This window comes from Esox lucius, chromosome 9 (assembly GCF_011004845.1).
Source record: "Esox lucius isolate fEsoLuc1 chromosome 9, fEsoLuc1.pri, whole genome shotgun sequence".
Lineage (NCBI taxonomy): Eukaryota > Metazoa > Chordata > Actinopteri > Esociformes > Esocidae > Esox > Esox lucius.
In genome coordinates, this window is record NC_047577.1 from 11,391,650 (window position 1) to 11,418,607 (window position 26,958).

Sequence of the window (26,958 nt, forward strand, 5' to 3'; positions counted from 1 at the left end):
ATTGGAGCTAATAAAGATAGAAAGCTTAGGAGGCTCCTAAATGAAAACTCCAGATCGCACGGCAAAATATGTTGGTGCATATGCTATTCAAATGGTGGCACTGTAGAGACCTGGCTCTGAGCAGGGGTGAGGGTGGGCTGGGTTGTGGTGTGGGTGGGCAGGGGGGGGGGGGCAGGGGCTGGGGGGTTATTGTTGCTGTCAAACAGATTGGAGCCTTGGACGCTAGTAGGGAATCTGTGTCTGAACCCACAGTTACAGAGCTGACCGAGATGTGTTGGAATAACAGGAAGGAATCATCACAGAAGACCTGGAGATAAGGAGTGAGAGGGGGAGAGGGAGGAAAAATGGGAGAGAGAGAGAGAGACTGGGGGAATGAGATGAGGACGACTTCATCAAAGGCATACTGATAAAAGTGAATAGATCAAAGAAGACCTCAGCAACTTCGGCAAGGGATCAGGCCGTAGTCATGTGTGTGTTCAGGTTCTGTGTGTGTGTGGCCATGCCGTCGTCTCTAGTCATGTGTGTGTTCAGGTTCTGTGTGTGTGGCAACGCCGTCGTCTCTAGTCATGTGTGTGTTCAGGTTCTGTGTGTGTGTGTGGCAACGCCGTCCTCTCTAGTCGTGTGTGTGTTCAGGATCTGGGTGTCTGGCAACACCGTCCTTGCTAGTCATGTGTGTGTTCAGGTTCTGTGTGTGTGGCAACACTGTCCTTGCTAGTCATGTGTGTGTTCAGGTTCTGTGTGTGTGTGGCAACACCGTCGTCTCTAGTCATGTGTGTGTTCAGGTTCTGTGTGTGTGGCAACACCATCCTCTCTAGTCATGTTTGTGTTCAGATTCTGTGTGTGTGTCGCAACGCCGTCGTCTCTAGTCATGTGTGTGTTCAGGTTCTGTGTGTGTCGCAACGCAGTCGTCTCTAGTCATGTGTGTGTTCAGGTTCTGTGTGTGTCGCAACGCCGTCCTCTCTAGTCGTGTGTGTTTTCAGGATCTGTGTGTGTGGCAACACCGTCCTTGCTAGTCATGTTTGTGTTCAGGTTCTGTGTGTATGTGTCAACGTCGTCCTCTCTCGTCCTGGCAGACCACAGCACCGGACTGGCAACCAATCAAGCGCTCCGGGTTGACAGGTCTGCGGCCAGATGTGCCTCCGAAACACACACACACATGTACACACAATCTCCCTCCCTCTCTTTCTCTCTGACTGTCAGATATTCCTACAGTACAGCAAAAAAAAACAGAAGGGTTCCCTATTCTCCGTCCACAATGAATACAGCATTCGTGTCCCCAATGACATCCTCTTCCCTACACAGTACCCTACTATCACAGGTGGGTCCTGGCCACACGGGGACGGCGTGGGCCATTTGGGACTGCCCGTCAAGGGCCCCCCAAGGGTCACCCCCAACTCACAGCAGCAGGGGCCCTGAACACATCTCTGGTGGTTTTAAAGACTTCACAATCATTTGGAACTAATCTGAAATCATAGTGATCTTACCCCCCCCCCCCACACCCCCGCTGCAAACACACACACACACACACACACTCTTCGTCCAGATGTCTCCGGCAGCATAGCTATTCACGAGGCTACACAGAGAGACGCGGGAGCGCCATCTGGGTGAGAAAGTGTGTGTGTGTGTATATGTGTGAGTGAATGCATCTACATACGTGAGTATATCTCTGTGTGTGTCCTGGCATGTGTCTGATCGATTGGCTATGCGGGGATTGTAGGGTTTGGCTGTGGTGGACAGACGGTGGGGCAGGCACACCTGGGTGTGTGTGTGTGTGTTTTCTCATCGGCTTTCATGGTCCCGTTTGCTTGTGTGCGCTCGCTTGTTTTCCTACCCCCCGCCTGAACAGGAACCTCCAGCTGTGGTCGCCCTGTAGCAGGTGGGACAGCCTGGAATGCAACACATTTCATCTCCTGTGAAGGACAACGTATCACCCACTACAATCTCAGGTGCCTCTACCGCTTTCTTCATGCACCCCTCTCTCTACCTCGCTTTACCCCATCTCTCTCCTTTGGCGGGGGATCAATTAATTAACGAGGGGGTCGCCTAAGTTAGACGTCCAAATAGACCAGAACTGCTGCACACTATTCCCCAGCCGGTGTGCTATATGTGGGACCGGGCTTCATTTAGTTGAGACCACATTAGCATGTTATTTTACAGCTCCGCGTTGCCAGGCTCATTAAAAGGTAACCTACGCTGCAAAAGAGACATCCTCTGATGTGGCAATGCGTGTGTGTGTGTGTGTGTGTGTGTGTGCGTTGTGTTGTGTGTGCGTGTGTGTTGTGTGTGTGTGTGTTAATTACATTTACAGCTTAGTTAACTGGAGCGGGCCTGGGCAAACCACAGGTCCTAACACAGAACCTCTCTCCATCTCTCTCTCCCCAGGGCTTCTCCTGCTGCACACGTTTTCAATTAGACAACAGTGAGAAAGGGGAAGGGAGAGAGAGTGTAAGGGAGAGAGAAAGCGGGGAGGGGGGGTGGGGGGGTGACACCTCTGATTCTCATACTGTAAATATCTTAATGTGGGACTTAGAGCGAGGGTCTGTCATAGACGCCTGGCAGGGGGCACACAATGAGAGATGTATGAAACAAGGTGCCGGGCGCGGTGGTTCAGGCCGGGAAACGTGTCTACAGCTGCCAGCTCAAGAACAAACTGGTTGTGTTAACGCTGACCCGATGTTCTGGACCTGCAGCCCACGGTCACAACACGCAGAGGCTGCGGGACCCCAGGGCCTCTGAGGGCGAGCCGTTTCACATACAGTTCATGTCAGTACACTGAATGAATCTGACGGGTTATATGAGCGCTCCTGTTCCAACAGACCTACAGGTTGGAACTGGTGAAGCGGTGTACACGTACACACTGTAACATACCTGGAAAGAGGGGGTATAGTTCAACTGGTATGTTACACAGGTGGATATGAGTCAGTAAAGGAAGGATTTATATGAGTTAAACACAGTAAGGGAAGGATTGATATGAGTTAAACACAGTAAGGGAAGGTTAATATGAGTTAAACACAGTAAAGGATGTTGATATGAGTTAAACACAGTAAAGGATGTTGATATGAGTTAAACACAGTAAAGGATGTTGATATGAGTTAAACACAGTAAAGGAAGGTTAATATGAGTTAAACACAGTAAAGGATGTTGATATGAGTTAAACACAGTAAAGGATGTTGATATGAGTTAAACACAGTAAAGGATGTTGATACGAGTTAAACACAGTAAAGGATGTTGATACGAGTTAAACACAATAAAGGAATTTTGAAATGAGTTAAACACAGTAAAGGAAGGTTAATATGAGTTAAACACAGTAAAGGATGTTGATATGAGTTAAACACAGTAAAGGATGTTGATACGAGTTAAACACAATAAAGGAAGTTTGATTTGAGTTAAACACAGTAAAGGAAGTTTGATATGAGTTATACAGAGTAAAGGATGTTCATATGAGTAAAACACAGTAAAGGAAGTTTGATATGATCTAAACACAGTAAAGGAAGTTTGATATGAGTTAAATACAGTAAAGGAAGTTTGATATGAGTAAAACACAGTAAAGGAAGTTTGATATGAGTTAAACACAGTAAAGGATGTTGATATGAGTAAAACACAGTAAAGGAAGTTTGATATGAGTTAAACACAGTCAAGGAAGGTTAATATGAGTTAAACACAGTAAAGGAAGGATGATATGAGTTAAACACAGTAAAGGATGTTGATATGAGTTAAACACAGTAAAGGAAGGATGATATGAGTTAAACTCAGTCAAGGAAGGTTGATATGAGTTAAACACTGTAAAGGAAGGTTGATATGAGTTAAACACAGTAAAGGAAGTTTGATATGAGTTAAACACAGTAAAGGAAGTTTGATATGAGTTCAACACTGTAAAGGAAGGTTGATATGAGTTATACACAGTAAAGGAAGTTCATATGAGTAAAACACAGTCAAGGAAGGCTGATATGAGTTATACACAATAAAGGAAGGCATATATAAGTTATACACAGTAAAGGCAGATATGAGTATAATGTGTTCTAACCATGGTACGGAAACTGCACTCCATCGTTTTCATGCTTAATCTTCCTCTCCTGCACACTGGCCAAATGGTGCTGCACTGTAGATGAAGAAGGGGAAGGGTTAACAATGAGAAGAGGAGAGAAAGAAAGAAAGAGAGAGAGAGGGAAAATGAGAGAGAGAAAAAAGGGAAAGGATTCAGGTGGGAGAGTGAGTGAAGGTAGAGAGAGGGGGAGAAAGGGAGTGGTAGGATAAGAGCAAGAGAAATAGCGAGGGACAGAGAGAAAGGAAGACAGAGGGAGAGAGCGGGAGGAAGAAGAAGAGGAAAAGAGAGGGACAGATGGACAAGGGCAGCGTTAGAGAGAGAGATGATGGTCGCTTATTTAGAAATGTTAAGACTGAGTTATCAAAGTGGTGTTTGAGTAATTAAAGTAGCAAGTGTAATATTTGCCATCAATAATGGACAACAGAATGGTTAGAAGCTACGTCGTTGCTTACTTATCAGGTGGCGGTCAACATGGTGTGAGCTTGGGGATGGTGAGTGGAGGTCTCCACCTGGTTACAGGTGGGAAGAAGAGATTATGGAGTGAGTTAGTTCTGGTCTCAGATCAGCCTTAGAGAAACACTACACCTGGACGGCCTCCGCCAGTATCAGTGAGCAGCTGGATTATCACCTTTGGTCTCAAATCGGTGTAAATAGAGACGGCAGTTAGGAGGAGTGGGGAGTTATTTTTAGGTTGGGGGGGGGGGTCAGACCTCGATGTCAGTCTGTCCCGTTGTCCTCACTAGCTTGGCAACGAGAAGGAAGCCCTGGCAGGGTGTCCAACGTGGACCGCCAGTGTGGATTTTGGAACAGAGTGAGGAGTGCTAAGGAACGAGGGGTTTTGGCTGTGGGTGGTGTCGGGTGATACGTGCTGATGGACTCTGCTGAGGTGAGTTAGGGAGAACAGCTTAGTGGGACTGGTCCCGGATTGGTGGGTGAAGGAGTGGGCGGAAGCATCCTACCTGCGTCCATGTCATTGGGCCAGCCGCTGGACTGGGAGGAGCCGGCGGCTGGGGAGCGTCCGGGGTAGAAGACGTCGTCCGTGGGGCTCTCCAGCTCGCTGTCGTCTAATGACTTCCTCTTGTTTGAGCTGAGGGGGAGGAGGAGGAAGAGGAGGCGATGAGTCAGTATGAAACAACAACACAAACGGGCTCGAAACTAAGCACAGAAACGTCCGATCTTGTGGGAGGTGAACTTCTAGAATGAAGAAGGCGGAAATGGAAGAGAAGTTGGAAAGTAGAGAGGAAAACAAACCATGAGTGGCAGCTGCTTGTTGGAGTGAGTTGGACCGTGGTCTGGTTTGTACTAAGTAGAGTTGGTAGAGCAGTGAGTGTGTGTGCGGGTGTGTGCGTGTTGATGTGGGTATCAGAATAACTACCTCCGTGGAAGGTTTGCATACAGCTCCACCTCAGACCTACAGCGCCAGAGAAGACAGGAAGAAAAAGAGGAAATAAGAGAGGAAGAAAGAGAAGGATAAAAGAAGAGATGCATCACACATTTAAAAAACCCCAGAAAGACACATAGATGGAAAAGAAAGATGGAACCAACAACCTCTCAGAGGCCTTCAACCCTCTCCTCAGGGACCCAGAGCTGGCACACCTGATTAGACTTGTCAGCTAATCAGTAAGCCCTTGATTAGAGAAACAGATGTGCCTGTTCAGGGCTACAATAAAACCGTGAAACGTTTTGGGGTCCCCTCGAGGAGAGGGTTGAAGACCTAGGCTCCAGACTGTGACACTGAAATTCAACAGAGGGCTGCACATAATTTCTTTGTCGTCCGATGTGTTTGTACGAATCCATTTGAAGGCCAGAAATGGGCACATAAAAAATTTTCATTACTGTTCTTCCTACTTTTGATCTGGTTTTAGACAGGCAGGAGGTCCTAGAGTGTTTTAAAGTCTGTTATACAGGAGTGGGCCTTTGGCAGATCTCTTAATTCTGGACAGAGAATTGTAAGATTATGTCCCTCTGGTACAGCACTCCTGCACCCTAAAGACACTGTTGTTAGGATAAACTATCGTCAAAACCAGCTAAATATATCCGTATCATTTCCATAAAACTCTTTCAATAATCCAGCCGGATCTTGATCCTTTTCCATCCCCGGTGTCTTGTGGTATTAGTTAGCCAACCGCTGTCCTCGGAGAACTCATTCTCGTAAAAATACTGCAAAAGGAGTTGTTCAAACCCTGAATGCTAACTGTCCGAAAGCTGTGGGACATGAGATTGTATACCACTGGTATTCTGACCGATCTAATAACACTGGTAACCAGTTATTAATGGTAATAAAGCACCTTTGCGGTTTGTGGTATTTGTATCACAAAGATAACTTAACTTTAGTGAGACCTACATGTACCTGGTGGAAGGGGGCGTGGCCAGGGATCACTGAGATAATTTCACTTTAGTGAGACCTACATGTACCTGGTGGAAGGGGGCGAGGCCAACGAGCGTCGTCCCAGGGCCACTTGGTTGATGTTGTAGTAGCCGGGACTCTCCAGGTCAGCCAGGGAGAAGCTAGGGCCAGATGCCGTGGCAACAGGAGCTGGGGAGGAAATTGATTGGGGGTGAGAAAATTGAAGTGTTGATGTAGCGCAGGGAGGGAGTGGGGGAGGGATGCACATATTGATGGACTAACAGTGGGAGGGAGAGAGAAGAAAGCAGGAAAAGGTACTCACTCTGGGAGACTCTGACGAGCTCCGCCACGTTCCACACTCCTGAGGTGACGAAGCAGTCCTGGAAACTCAGGTGCCCTTCAGAGGAGAGAGAGGGGGGGGGTATAAGGTCTGTGTGCCTGGGTGTGGCCATGATCATCCTTACCTGTGTGTGTATGTGTGCGTGTGTGTACGTGTGTGTGTGTGGGTTCTCTTACCGTTGGGCGGCGGTTTGATGTCTGTGTCTCCTTGTTGACTGGAGCTGTCTGATTGTCCGGATTCTACATTGGAGAGAGAGAAAGGGAGAAGAGAAAGAGAGAGAGAGAGAGGAGAAAGAAAATGAGCCTGACTGTAGATACAATGTCCTGCATTCACAGGTTGCCCATTTCTGCGAACTGTTGAAACGTCGGTTTTAGGAGTGACTTCCTGATTTGACATACTGATCATTCTGCTCAAAGCACCCTCATTGGTCGCTGTTTAAGATTCGGTCTGGCGTGAGTTACTGTGGTTTGAAAACCATGCTAAGCAGGAGAAGATGACAACCAGAAGGGCTTGGGTCCTCCAGGACCAGAGTTAAATAGTCCTGCTGTACAGTATTAGTGTGCATGTTCCCTTAGAGTACCCCAGTATGTCAGACACAGTTCCTGACACCTACCCTGTCCTTCACCACCTCCCTGTGTGTGTGGGTTTAAGGTGTTCTGTTTATGTAGACTAAATCCTTACCAGTGAGGTCTTAAGTGAGATTAAGGAGAGGAATATGACTGCAACCCCCCCCCCCCACACACACACACACACACACACACACAAACCCGTGGCTGACAATCTAACTGTCCAAGGGCATTGGGGCCAAGGGTGATTGATGTGAGTGAAACTTGCTGCCCCCCAGTGACTGATGGAGAATGAAGTTGGGTGTCACACACAAACACCTGTCACAGTTGGAGATACCGGCCCTGTTGGCAGAAGCCATCGGCTTAGTGCCCCAGGACCGGCAGGTTACAGACGGGGAAATACCAGTGAAGACTCAGATGGAGGCCTGCAGTGGAGACTGACTAAACAGCTCCAGAAAAAAGAAAACGAACAATGCCGTGCATGTGTAACTATTTTGGAAAACGTGATTACGTTCAGTATTAACATATCCCAGTGTTACTGGTCCTTAATGACTCACAGTGTCAAGACATGAGAAGGGCTGTTTACCGACCATCAGGAATCGACCGTTTGAGGAGGTTTATAGTTGAATAGAGAGGCGGTTTGCTAGGGTGTTGTAGTCCAGGATGGCGGGAGGGCATCGACTATCAGTCCAGTGGTTGTAAGTTCGATTCCAGCGAAAGGCAATACATTTTCTGGGGGGAATTAGACAGGAATCTTTCTATATTTGTAAACGTAACCTTAATCCTGCTCCTCAGTACTGTGATACCTAACCTTAACCCCAAGTAAATCTTAGCCCTTAACCGTAAATGTCATTTGCAACGAGGGCCTTTTTCATTTTGAATTGATTATGTTAAGGACCAACATAATAGTGACAAATTAAGGAGCAAAATAATAGTGACTCAATAATACGGACCAGTAGCACTGGGGATTTGTTGACCGCGAACGTAATTGCACTGATTTATGTCCATACTGAAAGTAATCAAGGTTTACAAAATAGTTCCATACCAATGTAGTTCCTGAGAGGTATGGCTGAAAATGAGATGAGCCGAAATCATTCCTGCGACTATAGTTTTGACTAACGGTACTGGACATTACGTTTTTGGAAAGAGAGAAAGCCTTTCACACTCGGCTCCGACATTATTATTACATAAAACTACTGAGGCAACAACTGAGTCACTGGTCTGGGTCAGAGGTCATTGGATATCCATGACCTTTAAACAGTGTGAATCGTTTCAGCTGTAATTTGAACAGATAAAGTATTTGAAATGTTTGAGCAGTATCGATAGTGTGGGTGTTACGTGTGCCGGGCCCTAACTAGGCCGAACTAATGGAGGTGTTGATGGGCCCTATGTAGGTGATAACAGAGCCGGCAAAACCCATGCCAACACACACACACTCATGCACGCAAACACACACATGTATAAACACACACTGAAAAGCATACAGCACAGCCTCGCCACGCTAAGCCACAAGATTAGCCTGTAGAAACAATAACAGACCTGTCTTGCTGCTTATTAATGCTGAGAGGGGAGAGGGAGGGACAGGCAGAGAGATGGAGACAGCGGTAAAGAGAGTGAGAATGGGGGGAGAGGGGCAAAGAAAAAGAAGCAAAAAAGGACTGAGACAGAAGAGAGAAAAGAGACTGAGAAAGGAAACAGGGAAGGAGGAAAAACAGAGGGAGAGAAAGAGAGCTCCTTTGCAGACTAACGCTCTCTTTCTTTTCTCACTCGCTGCTCCTGGCAGCCATCTTATGGCTTGGCATCCATTTTATCGTTGGCGGTAGCGACGCATTCCTGCTAGCTGATGCCACTCACACAAACTGTGCGCATACACACAGAGACACTCAAGTACACACGCACTGACACACACACACACATCCACACCCACACTTTTAGAATAAACATATACGTTGGCCAACCAAAAACTGTTAATGAGGAAAATGCCTTCCACGGAAGTGTCTTCCTGTTGTGATTCCTCTTGAATCTAGAACAAGAAACCATGACTCCCCCAATAAGCCACATACATGTGTGTGTGTGTGTGTGTGTCAGAGCAACAGTCCCATGCAAACAAGTCGTGTTGTGTGTTGTTCGCGTGGGTTTGAATCTGATGCATTATGTTTGGATGCCTGGGCCGACACGGCGCCATGAAGGATCATGGTTAATAACAGATCTGGGATCACTTCAGCCCAATCCCAGCCCTGATGGTCACCATCCAGTGACTGAGCTAACATCTGACCCAGGATCAGCGGTTAGGGCCCCACCTCTACGCAGAGGTTTATTTCCTACTGCTAGCCTAGCTGTGTAGCAGCTGTAGTAACTAAGCTATGACTTCTGTTAATGTGTCTAAAGGGTAAGTGGGGATATTTTTGTTCTTAAGTGTAGTTAATATGTAGTTCTGTCTTTGTAATGTGTCTATTTTTGGACGCATTATGGAATATTAACAAGGCAGCATTCAAACAATGACGTGTCTCCTTCTCTTACCCAAACGTTACCTGATTAGTATTAGCCGGCCCACATCGAAAATTAAGTTGTGGGGACAGTACTGCGTGTGTCCAACGGGAGTATGAGGACACAGAAAGTCAATATCAACTGTCAGACGGACCGGCGGGGAAACATTCATTGCGTTGTGTCGCAGAGATTTAAAAAAAAAACTTCGATAAAAAACGTGAACTTAGGAACATTCCCATTCTCATGCCGGTTACATCAAACACCTCGACAGTCAGTGCCGAGTGTCTTCCCACGGCTCTGGTCGACTGGCGTACGTGTCCACGGCTTTGGCCTGTGGGTCTGAGGTGACTGCGGGAGGACGGGTGGCTGAACGGAACCAGCCGCCGTGGTGTATCTGTGCTCTGTTATCAGGAGCCTGCCAGCTGCAGACAGCCCTGCCTCCCCGAAACATCTAACCTCTTATCTTCCCACTGCAGCCCCCAAAACACCCCCAATCACGCCCCGCCAGCTCCCCTAACCCCGCGGCATAGCGCCCCCCCCCCAAACCCCCAGGACATGTCCTAGCCCTGTGTACATAACAGGCACAGCCCCCCGTAGCTAGCTGTGCAGTCCGGGAGTTATCATTCCCCACAGTCCTGACGCACCCCAGCGGACCATCCGTCCATGCTGTGACGCTCCTCCCCAAACACCCCCTCTGGAATATTCCCTTTTCAGAAATACTCTAATGACCTCCAGAGCTCATTGTTTTCCCCTGTGAAGCCCTACAGCTCCACAACAGGCGGGACACAGTGAGACATCCAGGCAGGACGAAGTGAGATGTCCTGGCAGGACACAGTGAGACGTCCAGGCAGGACACAGTGAGATGTCCAGGCAGGACACAGTGAGACGTCCAGGCAGGACACAGTGAGGCATTAACCCTTTACTGGTTCTGCCCCTCTCCGTGCCTCTCCACTTCTTACTCAATCTCTCCATTCCGGTCCCTCGTTCCTAAACCCCCTGAACAGTGTCTCCATCCACTTTATCTCTCTATCCATCCATTCTCTCTTTCTATCTGTATATCCAACCCTACTCTCTCGCCGTCTCACTTTCTGTCCCTCCTGAGTAGCATAATAAAGCCTAGAATACCAGACTAACCAGTCAGATTGACACATTAATTTAGATATATACACACTCAGAGAAATTTACACATAGCATGACAGAGTAATGCACTCACTATCTCAGATTAATTAACACACTGACTCAGATTAAAATCCCCTGATTCAGATTATCACACGCAATATGATTTACATTAGTTTATACACTCACTCAGATTACCACCCCCTGATTCAGATTATCACACACGATATGACTCACGTTAGTATATACACTCACTCAGATTTACACCCCCTGATTCAGATTATCACACGCAATATGATTTACATTAGTTTATACACTCACTCAGATTACCACCCCCTGATTCAGATTATCACACACGATATGACTCACGTTAGTATATACACTCACTCAGATTTACACCCCCTGATTCAGATTATCACACACAATATGACTTACGTTAATATATACACTCACTCAGATTACCACCCCGATTCAGATTATCACACACAATATGACTCACGTTAGTATATACACTCACTCAGATTACCACCCCCTGATTCAGATTATCACACACAATATGACTCACGTTAGTATATACACTCACTCAGATTACCACCCCCTGATTCAGATTATCACACACAATATGACTCACGTTAGTATATACACTCACTCAGATTACCACCCCCTGATTCAGATTACCACACACAATATGATTTACGTTAGTATATACACTCACTCAGATTTACACCCCCTGATTCAGATTTTCATAAACAACATGACTCACATTAACACACACTCAGATTCACATACACAAACAAACATAGAATAATATACACACACTGATGCTGATTAATATACACCTTCACTTAATACACACACTGATTCATATTAACACACACACACGACACTGATGCGCACATGCGGGTACACACACACACACACACACACACACACACACACACACTGGTAAGACGTACAGATGGCCTTGCAATTGATGGTGCTCACTTGTGGTTTTCACATGTTGTAATTAAGGAACAGCTTTAGGCTAGCTAAGTATGTTTATTGCAATAGAGTGTGTGTGTTGGTGTGTGTCTGTGTGTGTGTGTTGGTGTGTGTTATTCACAAGGACACTTCTCCACCATGCCCTAACAAAATATCTGGCCAGAATGTTTTTGGTTTTTATAGACATTTGTGTGTGTGTGTGTGTGTGTGTGTGTATCAGCCCGCTAGTTCACAGAGATTTCCCACCCCCTCCTCCCTTCGCTTCATAAATGTCAACTCTCCCTCTCCTTCCCCCAAAACACACAAGATAAGACGCCTCCACGTCAACTCTCCCCACCCTCCCGCCTCCTCCCCCCTCCCCAAAACACAGGATAATGCCGTACCCAGGCCTCCCAATTGGGTTTCGCTTAAGAGGTTTATGGGTATGTTGCTAAACATTCTGACCTTTTTTTAATCCTTAATGCGCTTAAAATGTTCCTAACCCTTCTAATCCCCCAGGCTATCCCACACAGATGTTCACCCAGCTCTTTTATTGGACATTATTTGATTATTTGTATTTTCATCGGTTTTATTTAATAAATTCTCTGATTTTATTTGACACTTTTTATGTATTGTATTTATTAATAATTTAGTCTATTTAAAATTTAGTCAGTGTATTTTTTATAATTTACAAACACATTTAATTTGTGTGCAGGCGCTCTGTGTGGAAAGCCCTCCTCTGACAGTGTGACTAAGGACCCAGGAGTAGCAGGTAAATAAGGTAGGACAGGTCACCCTGAATCCATGTTTGATTTAAAACTTCTGACCTGAGAACCAAAAGAAATGATCCGTCCATATGTGTGTGTGTGGGTGTGTGTATGCGCGAGCGTGCGTGTGCGCACACGCATGTGTGTTTCCACACTACCCCAGCCCTGTGCCAGCCAAGCCAGGCAGCAGCCCGTGTATGTGGAGCGCAGCGGCAGCAGTGGCTTCTGGGTAGAGGGAGCAGGTGTGCCTCGCCGCCCTGCCCAGCTTGCTGCCCATCTGTGCGCCCGTCTGTGTGCCGCCTGCGCCCACGCTCTGCCAACACCGCCGCGCGGCACCGAGGGGACCCGGGAGAGGAGAGAGGGATGGGGCTCCGCGGGGCTGGGGCCTTGAGGATAGGCAGGGGAGGAGGGGGGGGGGGGGGGGGGGGGGGGGGGACCTGGAGCCCTGACTAGAGGATAGATTGACAAACAGGGGAGAGAGAGGGAGAGATGGAGGAAGGGAGGGGGGGAGGGTGGGATGGATGAGAGATACAGGGGAGGGAGGAGGTGGAGAGAGGCTCCAGGGATGGGCCTGGAGGATAGATAGACGCAGTCTGAATGGGGGGGGGGGGGGGGGGCTGGCTGCATGCCCATACACAACCCAGTTCCCCCGGTCCTGCCCGCTCCCCATTCATCCCCTGATAACACCACCTCCGCCCCTCCCCCTCTCTCTGTATCAATGCAGCTTACTGGGACACTGTAACACAGTGTGTTTGAGTCACACACGACGTGGCCCGCGGGGCTCACGGCCAGATTACACTGGGAGGCAGCGTTAAGGCTGACCTAGAGCGCAGCAGACGCCCGAACGGGTGTCGATCCGCTCGCCTAACAAAGGCCCCGTTAATCATGAAGTGGTCCCGGAGAACATCGTAGCACTGGCGCGCTCATTCCACAGCGCGCGGGATCCACCCGGCCCGCCGGTCGTTTGGTAACTAACGTGTGGTGGAGAAAGGCTGCCTGACTCAGTGCCTGCGAGTGATGCTGACAGGCTCGTTACAGGACTTTAGTTGCCTGGAGCCCCTGAGAATGAGGACGCTACACACAAACACGTTATTCCCATTCCAATCAGATTTTTCCCAAACCTAACCATAATCAAAAAAACAAACCCCCTAACGCACTTTCGCATATTCACACACACTTACACGTTTGTTTTTCTATGATTGCAGGGAGCTAAGGGTTAAACACAAACCAGTATGCTTGTTCCCTTTTCCCTATAATGTACCTAACCCCTAAGCCACATTTTATAGTGAGGACCTGGCAAGGGGGCATTTCACCCTGGGGGAACAATAGGTGGTGTATATCGTGTTTGAGAGACATCTAGGTCGGTGAGATTCTTCCAGATATAACTGTCCAGAAGGAGCGTGGGAATGACATTCACACGCTAACCAACGCACTCTAGTATGTCAGAACGTGTATTGAAGGGCAAGATCAGAAAAATACATGTTTGCACCACAACGTGTTCGCGGTTGTCCATGTTTGATAAAGCCATTGGATGTCTTTCAGTGATGCTACTTTAAGCAGATAAATATAGATATATATAGATAACTGTATATTAAGGTGTCAATATCTTTCCATAATCTAAAAGACTACAACTCTGGAGGGTTGGCACTTCCTACTCTGGCCCAGCCTCGCCCCTAGTTTGTTCTGTTTCCTTGGTAGACAGCTAGCTAGCTAACAAAACATTAAGCGACACAAAGTCATCTACTCATCTAATCTACGTTCCTGATGAATGCCGGAACCTATGGTTTTCTATCAACAGACGAATAGAGAGGAAGTCGATACTGACGGATTCTACCGCGAAATTCAAATTTGCTTGTTCTAGATGGCGTTGATGAGAGATTGTATCATTGCTAACATTGGGAATTATATTAAGTAGCTGAACAACAGTGAAATACCGCTTTAACCAGTGACGAGCTTTGACGTTGACAGTATTCTCATTTTCAATTCCAACTGTGTGTTTATGTTTGTGTGTTTGTGTGTTTTTTGGGGTTTAGTGTAGGTGTTTTAGTGTTTGTGTGTGTTTTGGGGTTTAGTGTGTGTGTTTTAGTGTTTGTGTGTGTTTAGGGGTTTAGTGTGTGTGTTTTAGTGTTTGTGTGTGTTTAGGGGTTTAGTGTGTGTGTTTTAGTGTTTGTGTGTGTTTTAATGTGTTTCAAAAGCTGTGAGGGAGATTAGTATAACGTCCAAATGGTATTTTGTCACATATCCTTTGCATTCCATGACTGCCTGAAGTCTGTGACACACTGACCCCTTCAAACATTGGAAACGTTCCCTGATGTCGCTCCTTTTAAATGATATTCCAAACCTTATATCTGAAAATGTCTTCCTTTTGATTATGGCTTCGTTGACTTTCGGTGAAACACATCTTTGGTCCTCATGATTGCAGACATCAGCAACAGACCGCAAAGTGCGAACACAAAGCCTATAAGCAGGACTAGGGATTCAGGTCCCTTTTGAACGCACAGATGATTTGACTCACACACCTGACTCACCGTTAAACCAACTCTCCCAATACCTCTAGTGCCAAAAGTCAGGGCGTTGCTGGGGCGTGATCCAGTCTCTCTCTCTCCCATCCCCAGTCAAACTGCAGACAGATCTGCCAGGCCTGACAGTGTGTGAATGTGTGTGTGTGTCTCAGTCGTCCCCCTCCGGTGCTGGCCTACTCTATGCTCTGGGACCCTGTCTGACAGGGTGTGAATGTGGGTGTGTGTCTCAGTCGTCCCCCTCCGGTGCTGGCCTACTCTATGCTCTGGGACCCTGTCTGACAGGGTGTGAATGTGGGTGTGTGTCTCAGTCGTCCCCCTCCGGTGCTGGCCTACTCTATGCTCTGGGACCCTGTCTGACAGGGTGTGAATGTGGGTGTGTGTCTCAGTCGTCCCCCTCCGGTGCTGGCCTACTCTATGCTCTGGGACCCTGTCTGACAGGGTGTGAATGTGGGTGTGTGTCTCAGTCGTCCCCCTCCGGTGCTGGCCTACTCTATGCTCTGGGACCCTGTCTGACAGGGTGTGAATGTGGGTGTGTGTCTCAGTCGTCCCCCTCCGGTGCTGGCCTACTCTATGCTCTGGGACCCTGTCTGACAGGGTGTGAATGTGTGTGTGTGTCTCAGTCGTCCCCCTCCGGTGCTGGCCTACTCTATGCTCTGGGACCCTGTCTGACAGGGTGTGAATGTGGGTGTGTGTCTCAGTCGTCCCCCTCCGGTGCTGGCCTACTCTATGCTCTGGGACCCTGTCTGACAGTGTGTGAATGTGGGTGTGTGTCTCAGTCGTCCCCCTCCGGTGCTGGCCTACTCTATGCTCTGGGACCCTGTCTGACAGTGTGTGAATGTGGGTGTGTGTCTCAGTCGTCCCCCTCCGGTGCTGGCCTACTCTATGCTCTGGGACCCTGTCTGACAGTGTGTGATTGCCCCCCTGTTCTCCAGCAGGGCTGATAGTGAAGCCCAGTAAACGGTGTTGACTTGACACGGCATGTTATTATTACCCTGTCAACGTCAACCCTATTTCTGCCCAGGCTGCAAAGTTAGGGCCAGTGTGTGTGTGTGTGTGTGTGTGTGTGTGTGTGTGTGTGTGTGTGTGTTTATGTTTACATGTGTGTGTCAGTCAACTAAGGAGTGTGGTAACATACCACCATGGTCTGCTCCCTGACCCAAATAAATAGGCTTGTACAAAAGGCGGAAAGGGAAGGGGGGGTGGGGGGTGGGGGGGGGCATTCTCTGTTCTCCATAGTGGCATGAGTATTACTGCGTCTCACCACTAGGTGGCATTTTGTTGGCACAGGAACGGTGGTAAATGCAAATAAAGTGGAAGGCCCAGGGGCCGAGAGCATCGCGACTCGCTCAGACTTAACTCCAGTCTACAAAGACAGAACAGCAGGTAACAGAGAGAGAGAGAGAGAGAGAGCAGACAGAAGAGAAGCAGAGGAATGAGAATTAGAAAAGGAGAGTGAAAGAGATTAATACAGGGCTGGGCTGCCTTCTTAATACGTGTCAGATGTGACAGCTCTTTATGTAATACTAGGACATGTAAAACCATCTGAATTAGCTTCAGGTTACCGAGATTCAAAGGAAACAAAGATCACAGACAGTAGAAAGAGAACCAAGAGAAAGAGAGAATAGAGAGGAAGAAAAAGAGAGAAAAGTAACAGAAAGAGAAACGTGAGAGAAGAGACAGAGAGAGAGAGAGAAAGAAGAGAGAGAGGAGAGAGAGCAGTAGGTTATTTATCCCGGTACATTCCCACTTCCTGCTGGCCCAGATACACACTGGTTCTTTGTGCTGCAGTCTGAGGTCTTTTACACACACTGGACTTCCTGCCTGCTTTTCTGCCTGCTTACTGCTCTGCCTGTCTCTCTGCCTTCCTGCTTCTTTGCCTGCCAGCCTCACTGCCTCTGGTGGTGGTAGTTTTAGTTAGTAGTAGTAGTGTTAATGGTAGTATTTGTAGTGGTAGTAGTAGTGATGATATTAGCAGTGGTAGTAGTAATAGTGGTGATATTAATAGTAGCAGTAGAAGTAGAAGTGGTAGTAGTAGTAGTAGTAATATGTGTGGTGGTAGTTGTAGTAGTAATGGAATTAGTGGTAGAAGTGGCATTAGTAGTAGTATTTGTGGTGGTAGTTCTAGTAGTGATGGTATTAGTGGTAGAAGTGGTATTAGTAGTAGTATTTGTGGTGGTAGTTCTAGTAGTGATGGTATTAGTGGTAGAAGTGGTATTAGTAGTAGTATTTGTGGTGGTAGTTCTAGTAGTGATGGTATTAGTGGTAGAAGTGGTATTAGTAGTAGTATTTGTGGTGGTAGTTCTAGTAGTGATGGTATTAGTGGTAGAAGTGGTTTTAGTAGTAATATTTGTGGTGGTAGTTCTAGTAGTGATGGTAATAGCAGTAGTTAAAGTGGTGGTACTAGTTGTAGTAGTGGTATTAATGGTAGTATCTGTAGTGGCATTGGTAGTAGTGATACTAGTAGTAGTAGTATTAGTAGTGGTATTAGTGGAAGTGGTAGTAGTGGTGGTAATAGTATTAGTGGTAGGGAGACAAGGATACTAACTCCCCCACTAAGACAAGGTTACTAACTCCCCCACTAAGACAAGGATACTAACTCCCCAACTAAGACAAGGATACTAACTCCCCAACTAAGACAAGGATACTAACTCCCCAACTAAGACAAGGATACTAACTCCCCAACTAAGACAAGGATTACGGAGAGAGTTTGTGGGGAAGGATCGAAAAGAAGAGAGGGGCGGGGAGGGGGGAGGGTGTCTGGGGCAACTGGCAATGCCAAGACAAGACCAGCGCAATGCGGGCAAGGCCGGAAGAAAGCCCAAAAGACTGAGAGAAAGACCAGGGTGTTGTCAAGGAGAGTGAGGGAGATGAGAGGGACATCCAGAACCCAGGCTGTGAACATATACAATAAGAGGAACTGCAGGAGAGCCAGCCTGATCAAAGGGTACACACTGTCAGAGAACACCCCAGGAGTACGATCATACAGGCACACACGCAGGAGGGCAGTGCCAACGTCTGTCAACTTTGACCCCTTGGCTCTGGGGTTAACCACAGTCCTAGCCAGCTCAGATTAGGAAGTACAGTGGGGGTGTGGGCACACACCAGCCAATCAGAGGGTTGGAATCGGAGAACACAGGCCAATCAGAGCTATGAGTCAAGTCTGATTCAACTGACAGGTGGATTGACATTCTTCACTGTGTGTGTGTGTCTGTTAGTGTGTTTATTTGCGTTAGTGGATTTTGAGAGTGAATGTTTCTGTGTTGCTAAGCGGGAGAGGCGAGGGGGAAGGGGAGGAGAGGAGAGGGGGAACAAGAGGAGAGGCGAGGGGCAAGGGGAGGAGAGGGGAGGGGAAAGGGGAGGAGAGGCGAGGGGGAAGGGGAGGAGAGGCGAGGGGGAGGAGAGGAGAGGGGAAAGGGGAGGAGAGGTTGGCAGGGGAAGTTTCACCAACAGCCTTATCGAGACTGGATAAACAACACAAACACACACTGCAGACCGGCCCCCACTTAGCACACTGAGCCTTTCAAACACACACACACACACACTTCTTCCACACAGTCAAGTCGCTCTTTGTTCATTGTGCCCGTCTAAACAGACCAGACAGCGAGCTCTCTGGGTAGAGTGGGTGGCAGCATCCCAAAAGGCACACTATTCCCTATGCAGCGCACTCCTTTTTTAACCAGGGTCCATAGGGAACTAGTGCATTATGCAGGATATAGGGTGTCATTTAGTGCACTGGTGGTGAGGTCATGTGGGAGTCGGGCAGAGCCTAGTGCGGCGGGCGGTCAGTCAGACAGAGAGAGGTTGCCAGTGGCAACTAGAAGGTCACCCTCAGGGACGAAAGAGGGGAACACGGGATGATTTTCAGGGAATGACGTAAAAGGAGGACTGAAAGGGGGACACACTCACAGACACCAAACACACATACATCAAAGACACTTTCACACACACTCACGCAAATTACGTTTGTAGCCTTTGAGAGCTGGTGAAGGGAGGACACTTAATAAACAACACAATCAGCCTGATTCAACCCAGTACAGAGGAACCAATTAATCTAATTCACAATCAGCTTGATTCAACCAAGCACAGGTGACCCATTGAATTAAATTCACAATCAGCCTGATTCAACCAAGCACAGGTGACCCAAGGAGTCAGATTCCAATACCCCAAAACCCAGACTGGACCTGGCAATTGCTGGGGAACGGCCATGTGTTTAGGTCTGAGGGTAATACATAAACACGGAGAGGAACAGGGGAGAGACGAAGAGAGACAGTGAGAGACAGTGAGAGACAGTGAGGGATGGAGAGAGACAGTGAGAGACGGAGAGAGACAGAGAGAGACAGAGAGATACGGAGAGAGACAGTGAGAGACAGTGAGGGATGGAGAGAGACAGTGAGAGACGGAGAGAGACAGAGAGAGACAGTGAGATACGGAGAGAGACGGTGAGGGATGGAGAGAGACAGTGAGAGACAGAGAGAGACAGTGAGAGACAGAGAGAGACAGTGAGATACGGAGAGAGACAGTGGGAGACAGAGAGAGACAGTGAGAGACAGTGAGAGACAGTGAGGGATGGAGAGAGACAGTGAGAGACAGAGAGAGACAGTGAGAGACAGTGAGATACGGAGGGAGAGCGTGACGCAACACAATAAAACCCAAATCATGAGAAAACTAAAAAATCATGAGAAAACTAAATCATGAGAAAACAAAAAAACTGCATGGACACTGGAAAGAAGAAACCTAAAAACAGAGCAAATTAGTATGCTAACATGCCTAAAGAGAGTACACACTGCCCAAGTGAAAAACCATAACTGTGTACAGACTTACTTAACATACACTGATATTAAAAGGACACCACAGACATACATGGTCCTCAAGCACTGCCTCAAATTACATGGAAATTGAGCTGCACTTCCAAACCTCCTGCTAACCACATGAACACATCACAGACACATATTTCCCATTGAATTCATTTAAAACTAATAAAATATTGGTTAACTTCCACATGTTAGGCTAAATACAGCAATGTCCAATCACAGCAACAGTATCTGCGACTATGAAAAATGACAATCAACGGAGAACAAACAACATAACAAACATAACCAATATTTATCTCTTTGTTCACTCATTGTTTCATTATTTGCACACCACTGTAGATAGCAACTTATTTTAAATGTAAAATGCCTTCTGTTTGAAACATTTGCATTTTTAATATTTCATTAAAATTAAGATTATTAATAATTACGTATTTTCCTATTTTTCACTTGCTTTGGCAATTAAAACCAAATATATTCTATGCCAATACATTTAATTTAAATGTAATTTGAACTGAATTTAGAAAGAAAATAAGAGACATTATTGGATTTTAGGAGATATTCTACATTAATTACATGGATTCTAAGAGAGCCCCCCTGAGAGTGTTATAGCGCCACCATCTGGCCCTGAGAGTGATATAGCGCCACCATCTGGCCCTGGGAGTGTTATAGCGCCACCATCTGGCCCTGAGAGTGTTATAGCGCCACCATCTGGCCCTGGGAGTGCTATGGCGCCACCATCTGGCCCTGGGAGTGCTATTGCGCCACCATCTGGCCCATCAACGTCATTTTGTAAAGGGCGGATTTCTATGGCGAGGCCCATCATTCACAGAAATGTAGTCAAAAGCAGGTCCTAGGACTGTAAAATCATCTTAACCTAGTTACCAGCAGTCAGATGTTTCCCCTTCAATCCCTCCATTTTTAATGAGTATAAGCAGGGATTCTATCCTTCCTTATCCAATGTGCATCACATGTACACACACACACACACAGCAGGAATAAAAAAAAAAAAAGGAATGCATAACCCTAACCTTAACCTATGAGCCTACGAAAGCATTTTGAGGTCAAGATTCACTCTTAGTCAATTCTGGTCCTGAAAAGGAAAGAGACCAGTACATACCAACACTGTCGTTCACCATCCGTAATAACAATCCACCCAGAGAGGATTAGTGATTACAGCTGTAGAAGGGCTTTTACCCAGAAATGCAACCAAGGCAAAAGTCATTCAGACTCACACACACACACACACTCACACGATCAAGTGGCTAGCCCCTAACCCCAATGGCATGGCAACAACCAACCAGATAAACCAATAAGGAAGTAGACAGGGGTCAGCTTCGGACCACCATCTGGCCCCCACTGCCTTGCTGCCGCCCACTGGCCCGCAGGGACTGACCCTGTGTCCGTGTGTTGGAGACAGATGAGATATGCGTGTACGTATGTCTGTTCTGCACATGTGAATGCTACACTCTGTGTGTGTGTGTGTGTGTGTATGTGTGTCTCCTGCTATGCACTAGTATAATATTGAGAAACAAATGTCTAGACTTGGTGCACAGTTTGCCATGGTAACAATGTAGGTCAGCCAAGTTGTCCTGACGACATACCCACTCCCTTTCTTCTCAAGCAGGTGCCCCCCTCCCACCCCCAGCTGATGCCTGATAAAAGAACACACATCCTAGGCACAGGGTCCAGGCGACACCCAGGCTTCTGCCAAATAACAGAGGCCTAAAGGACAAAGCAGTGGTTCACACTGCTTTGACTATGAACAGGGATTCATAATCAAAGCAAAATGTATGGTTCCGCTGTGGTTCCGCTATCCTTTTCTGAAAGTCCAAATTGCCAAACGTAAATGTGTTAAAATCAGGAAAAGCACACCTGCTGGGCAGTCAGTTATTGCACTTCCAGTTCTTTCATTTCACCCCGGTCATCTGTGCATTACAGCGGGTTATAGGAGAGAGTTAGAGGGTATTACAGCAATGGCTATGATTAGCCATGGACTTACCACTGGGACATGACAACACCCATCTACAGTCTACACCCCCACTCTAAGCTGTAAGTAAGGGACTTCAGACAGACTAACACTCTCCAGCCTCTCTAACCCATTGATCTCTGTCTTTATATCAGCCCTCTAAAAGACCTTAAACGGATCCTGTTGACCTACCCTGCTCTTTCATACACCTCCTTAGCTAAATCCCCCCATGCATATCATGCTAATGTTAATGCCAGCTAATCCACTCACAGACACACACGCAAATACATTCACATGCGTGCACACGAACACACATGCACACAATGCATTTGCAGTAAATGGACACCAACCCTCCCAGCGTAGTGAGATATGTGCTTCAGAAGTTGATCTATATTAACAGTCAAGACTGTTCTGCTTCAGAAGTTGATCTATATTAACAGTCAAGACTGTTCTGCTTCAGAAGTTGATCTATATTAAGTCAAAACCATTCTGCTTCAGAAGTTGATCTAGTTGAACAGTCAAGACCGTTCTGCTTCAGAAGTTGATCAATATGAACAGTCAAGACCGTTCTTCTTCCACTCGAGGTAAGGGCTCTGCCAGGCTTTTTGGCCTTGATTCCTGTAGTGTAAACAGACATACTAATGCAGCCTGTACTGCCTATGGCTTAGATAATGGATGTATTTAATTCTGTCTATCCTATTGACACAGGTGATCCTAAAGAGATGATCTGATGCTGTAATGAGGCTGTAGTCTCAGTTATATAACCTTAAATCAGGCTTACAAGGTCTGGGGGGTGAGGGGTAGGGGTTAGCAATGACTGATCAATAATCCTATTAGAGGCCCAATATTCAATCTGTCATCTTTCCCTTCCAGTCAGAAGTACTGTTGCCTTTTTCGCATTTGTTTGAAATGTTCCAATTACAGATTTTGCCTCTAGACCGGCTGTAGAAAAGTGACATCTATTTGTATTGTTTGTGACCTGGGATGTAGTAAAACATGCCCAGACATGATTCACTCAGTGTAGCTTAATGCACTGGTTAAAGACGGAGTTACTGCAGGGTTTGGTGGGGCTACTCAGACAGAATATGTAAACATTGTATGTGCTGGAGTTGAATGCATAGGACAGCTGAAGCAACGCCAAGCTGTTAAGTAAGCAATACTGTAAGGCTTCCTGTGTGTATGTGTGTGTGTTGAGTGCGCGCGTGTGTGTGTGTTGCGCACGCCACTGTATGTGCTCACATGTGTGTCTGTGTTTAACCCATTTACGTAACAGCCAAGGTCTTTGGGTTCAGCTGAATTTAAAGACAGAGAGAGGGAGGGGGAGTAAAGGAAGGAGGGCGGGAGGGAGGGAGGGGGAGAAGTAAATGAAGTAGGGAGGGAACGCTGCCAGGAGAGAGAGATGAGGTGGGTCCAGAGCTGTATGGAGGAACCAGGGGCACAAAGAAAAAAGGGGGTGTAAAGAACGGATTTAAGGTGGATAAAGAAAAATGTATGCCTTTTTTCATTTCTATCTCTACTCAGTTCTCTCTCTCTCTGTCCATTTTACACTCACTGTCATCAACAGAGACAGAGACCTGACAGCAGCATAACTCTGACAGAGAGCAGAGGACCTGCTGCCAGGCTGTTTAGAGGATACTTAAACATCGTCCTTGAAAAAAGAGCCAGGGAAAGAGAGAGAGACGCACGGGGCGACAAGGGATGACAGGGAAGACGGAGAGGGAGACAACGGAGAGACGGACAGAGACCCCAAGCTGAGAGCAACGCGAGGAGAGAGACAGGGGGAGGGAGAGAAACATAGCTGACTAGGGGGAGAAAGAGAAGCATGGAGGCTGTTTCTGGTGTGACTCCAAGAGGCAGCATCTGTCTGGCTCAGACTCAGAGAAGTCTAGTGTTTCACTCAGCCGCCTCAGGGACTGCTATTCCAGGCTGGGTTTATGAAAAACAGCTTAATGTGGTAAAGGGAGGGATGGAGGGGGAGAGAAGGGGCAACGGGGGGGGGGGGGGGGGGAGCGAGAGATGGAGGGGAAGAGAGGGAGAGAAGGAGGTAGAGAGAGAGAGAGACTGATGAAGGGGGAAGGGAGCGGTGATGGAGAGGGTAGACAAAGAGCACAGGACAATGTACAGGGTGGCAAGGATAGGGAACTACCCTACAAAAGACAGACAGACGAGAGAGATACACCTGTTCCTAATTCCTATTAACCCCCTCTCACTGTAAACACAGAAAACTCAGGAGGGCTAATGAGGACACACACACACACACACACAGAACCTTCGCAGCATCTGGACTAGTCCATCTGTAATGTGGCCTTCACCCCTCAACTCCCCTCACCTGCCATTCAGCTACCTCTGTGTGTGTGTGTGTGTGTGTGGTGTGTGTGTCAGGCCCAGAGGGACCGGAGCGCAGTTGGGAGGCAGGTGCGGCTGCCCGGGAGCGTTCCAGGTACCAGAATCTGTGTGTATGTGTGTTTGCACAAGCCTGTGTGTGTGTGTGTTTGCATATTGTATCAGCGTCTCTACTGCATGTGTCTAAACATGTATGTGCTGTAGAGCACAAAAGACACACACACACACACACACAGATCGAATGAGGGCTTGCAACACTACAGTATATGAACTCAATATGGGGGAGAGGTAGAGTCTCTGATAAGGGGAATGACTTCTTGGAGCCGCGTGGCCTAAACAAGCCCTTCATGGTTACTGGCTTTCACACGCACACACACATACACACACACAGGCATAACACACATTTGTACATACAAAAAACGTCCGCTGCTTCACTTCAAAGATATATTAAACAAAAGGAAAAAAGGAGCAGAGTAAAGCAAAATATTGTGAAGAAGGGAGAAATAGAGGGCGGAGAGGGGGAGGACGAGGGGATAGGGCTGGAGGAGGTTTCATTTTATAGTACTCAGAACCTTGCAGCCCCAGGCTTAATCAAAAGCAGAGACACTTTCCCCTGGAAAAACAATGAGGGAACGCAAAGTTTACATGAGCTAATTGACAGGGGAGGAGAAGAGAGGGAAAGGAGGGTGGGAGGTTGGAAAGGAGACAAATAAACTCTGAGCTGCTGCATTGAGAGTGAGGGGGGGGGGGTAAAGTCAAGGAAAAGTAAGTAAAAATGAGAGAAAAGAGAAGAGGGAAAGAAACAGGAACAAGAAAGGGGTGTAAGATATGACATGTACTTATATAATGTGCTTTTTATTTTACCACTTCATGACTCCCCTCCACCCAATTTTATGAGCTCATGCTGAGATTACTGCCTCAGCTTATCGCAGCGACTCATAATCGGGTTCGGGAGAGTTGAAGAGCGAGACGCGCGTCCTCCGGCGCGTACCTCAAGACGCAGTTCTTCGTGCAATCACACTGCTCTCAACCAAAAGGACTTACGGTACTTAAACTACATTCGGCTTGCAGACACTGACCCACCGCAAGGAGCCTCTAGAGCACACCGCGTATCCGACTCCTCCAACCCAGAAGGTGGCGCTGAGTCTATGTGAACTGCTCTCTGCAGGCCTTGTTGCGGGAACCTCTTCTAATCTTCTTTTGATTCTGTGATTTCATGACTTGATTCCTGACCAGCTCCCCAGCACTGGATTACCCTCCATCCACAGGTACAGCCTAACTCTCTCACCACTTCCGGTACAGCCTAACTCTCTTCTCTCCTCTATCCCACACAAGCCCATAAGCTCCCACTATCCCTGTTTCTATCAGGCTTTTCTCTGGGGATTTTTTTCTTTAGGCCGGATTGCCCTGCAGCAAACGAGTTCCAAAAGTTCCAGAGCTAAAAGCTTGCAGGGTTTAGTAAGGGCAGGGGCTGAGGGAGGGGGACACACTGGGGTCAGGGCAACAGGTGGAGAATCCCCGACCAGTAGAGTCAGGATCCCTGAATTCGACAGGGTTCGAAGAAGGGGACGTTAGATGGACACAGAGGTACACGGTGAAAAGGAGCAGAGAGAAAGGAAGTGAGAGAGAGGGAGAAGGTGAAAGAATAAGAGGGAGAGGTTGAGAGAACACTCACCCAGTACACTCTCCTAACAGTTCCTCCGTGGTGTTGGTCAACAATGTTCTGGAGTGACCTGTATCCAGCCCAGACTGACCTCATACGACCATTGGCCTGTCGCTGTGTGTGTGTGTGTGTGTGTGTGTCTCCAACAGACCAGTACAGTAGAACTTCCTCGCTCTTAACAGTCTGACTGTGACCAAATGTGCCCTGAGGCCCAGGCAGAACTGGCTGTCAAATTGATGCTATGCATTGAATGAGCTGTGCTGCATGGAAACAGAGATCTGGAGATGTGTCTTTGAGAGGCAGAGAGAGAGAGAGAAAGAGAGAGAGAGAGAGAGAGAGAGCCATATGGACCATACTAAATAGGGATTAGGCATGTTGTTGATGTAATACTCTATACATCTCCCAAACCTCTAGCTCCTGTTTTTAGACTCTCTTTCTCCAACTTCTTTCTTACGCTCCTCTTCCATCTCTCCCCAGCTTTCTCCCTCCTTTCATTCATATCCCGTCCATTCATTTCTCTGTCTCTCTGTTGAGGTTACTGTATGATTTAGTTAATCTGGCAGCCTTGGTCTGAGAAGCAGTAGATTGGGGATAGTGATGGACTAATGATTGCTCCTTTCCTGCAATTATCCTCCTTTCCCTGATTCCCTCATTCTCTCTCTGTTTATCTCTCTCCTTTAATTACTTTGCTTCGATTCCCTCTCTTGTTGTTTATTACATCTCTTCATGCCTACTGATAATATATAATAACACAGTATATACAATATTTAAGTTAACAATTACTAACACAATGACAACAATAACATGGAAACATTCAACATAATGTAAATGTAATATGTAATCAACCACAATCTCCAGGAAATGGCTGGTCCAGGGAACTACAAGGCATTGGACCACATGGCCAGATGTGACAAGTATCCAGCACTCTGTATATGATGACCTCGTCAATAATGACTATGATGTCGTACACTGAGGGCTTCGTGGATAGGACTCCACCCCCTCTCTGTTTGGACTGTCGCGCGCTT

At 47.2% G+C, this 26,958-nt stretch overlaps 1 protein-coding gene across 12 annotated transcripts in view; it reads right to left on the reverse strand.

Annotated features, from left to right (window-relative positions):
* Positions 1-26,958, reverse strand: part of LOC105012152 (nuclear factor 1 X-type-like) — a 113,519-nt gene that overhangs the window by 14,781 nt on the left and 71,780 nt on the right. For 5 of the 12 annotated variants that reach the window (XM_034294389.1, XM_034294398.1, XM_034294399.1 and 2 more), the window contains 7 exons: positions 6,909-6,971; positions 6,715-6,789; positions 6,455-6,581; positions 5,421-5,456; positions 5,005-5,132; positions 4,498-4,554; positions 4,025-4,099 (listed from right to left, as the gene is read on the reverse strand). In XM_034294389.1, the coding sequence (XP_034150280.1) occupies positions 4,025-4,099; positions 4,498-4,554; positions 5,005-5,132; positions 5,421-5,456; positions 6,455-6,581; positions 6,715-6,789; positions 6,909-6,971 (561 nt within the window). The remainder of the gene's footprint in view (positions 1-4,024; positions 4,100-4,497; positions 4,555-5,004; positions 5,133-5,420; positions 5,457-6,454; positions 6,582-6,714; positions 6,790-6,908; positions 6,972-26,958) is intronic. The other 7 variants (XM_034294397.1, XM_034294400.1, XM_034294390.1 and 4 more) reach the window with 6 other exon arrangements.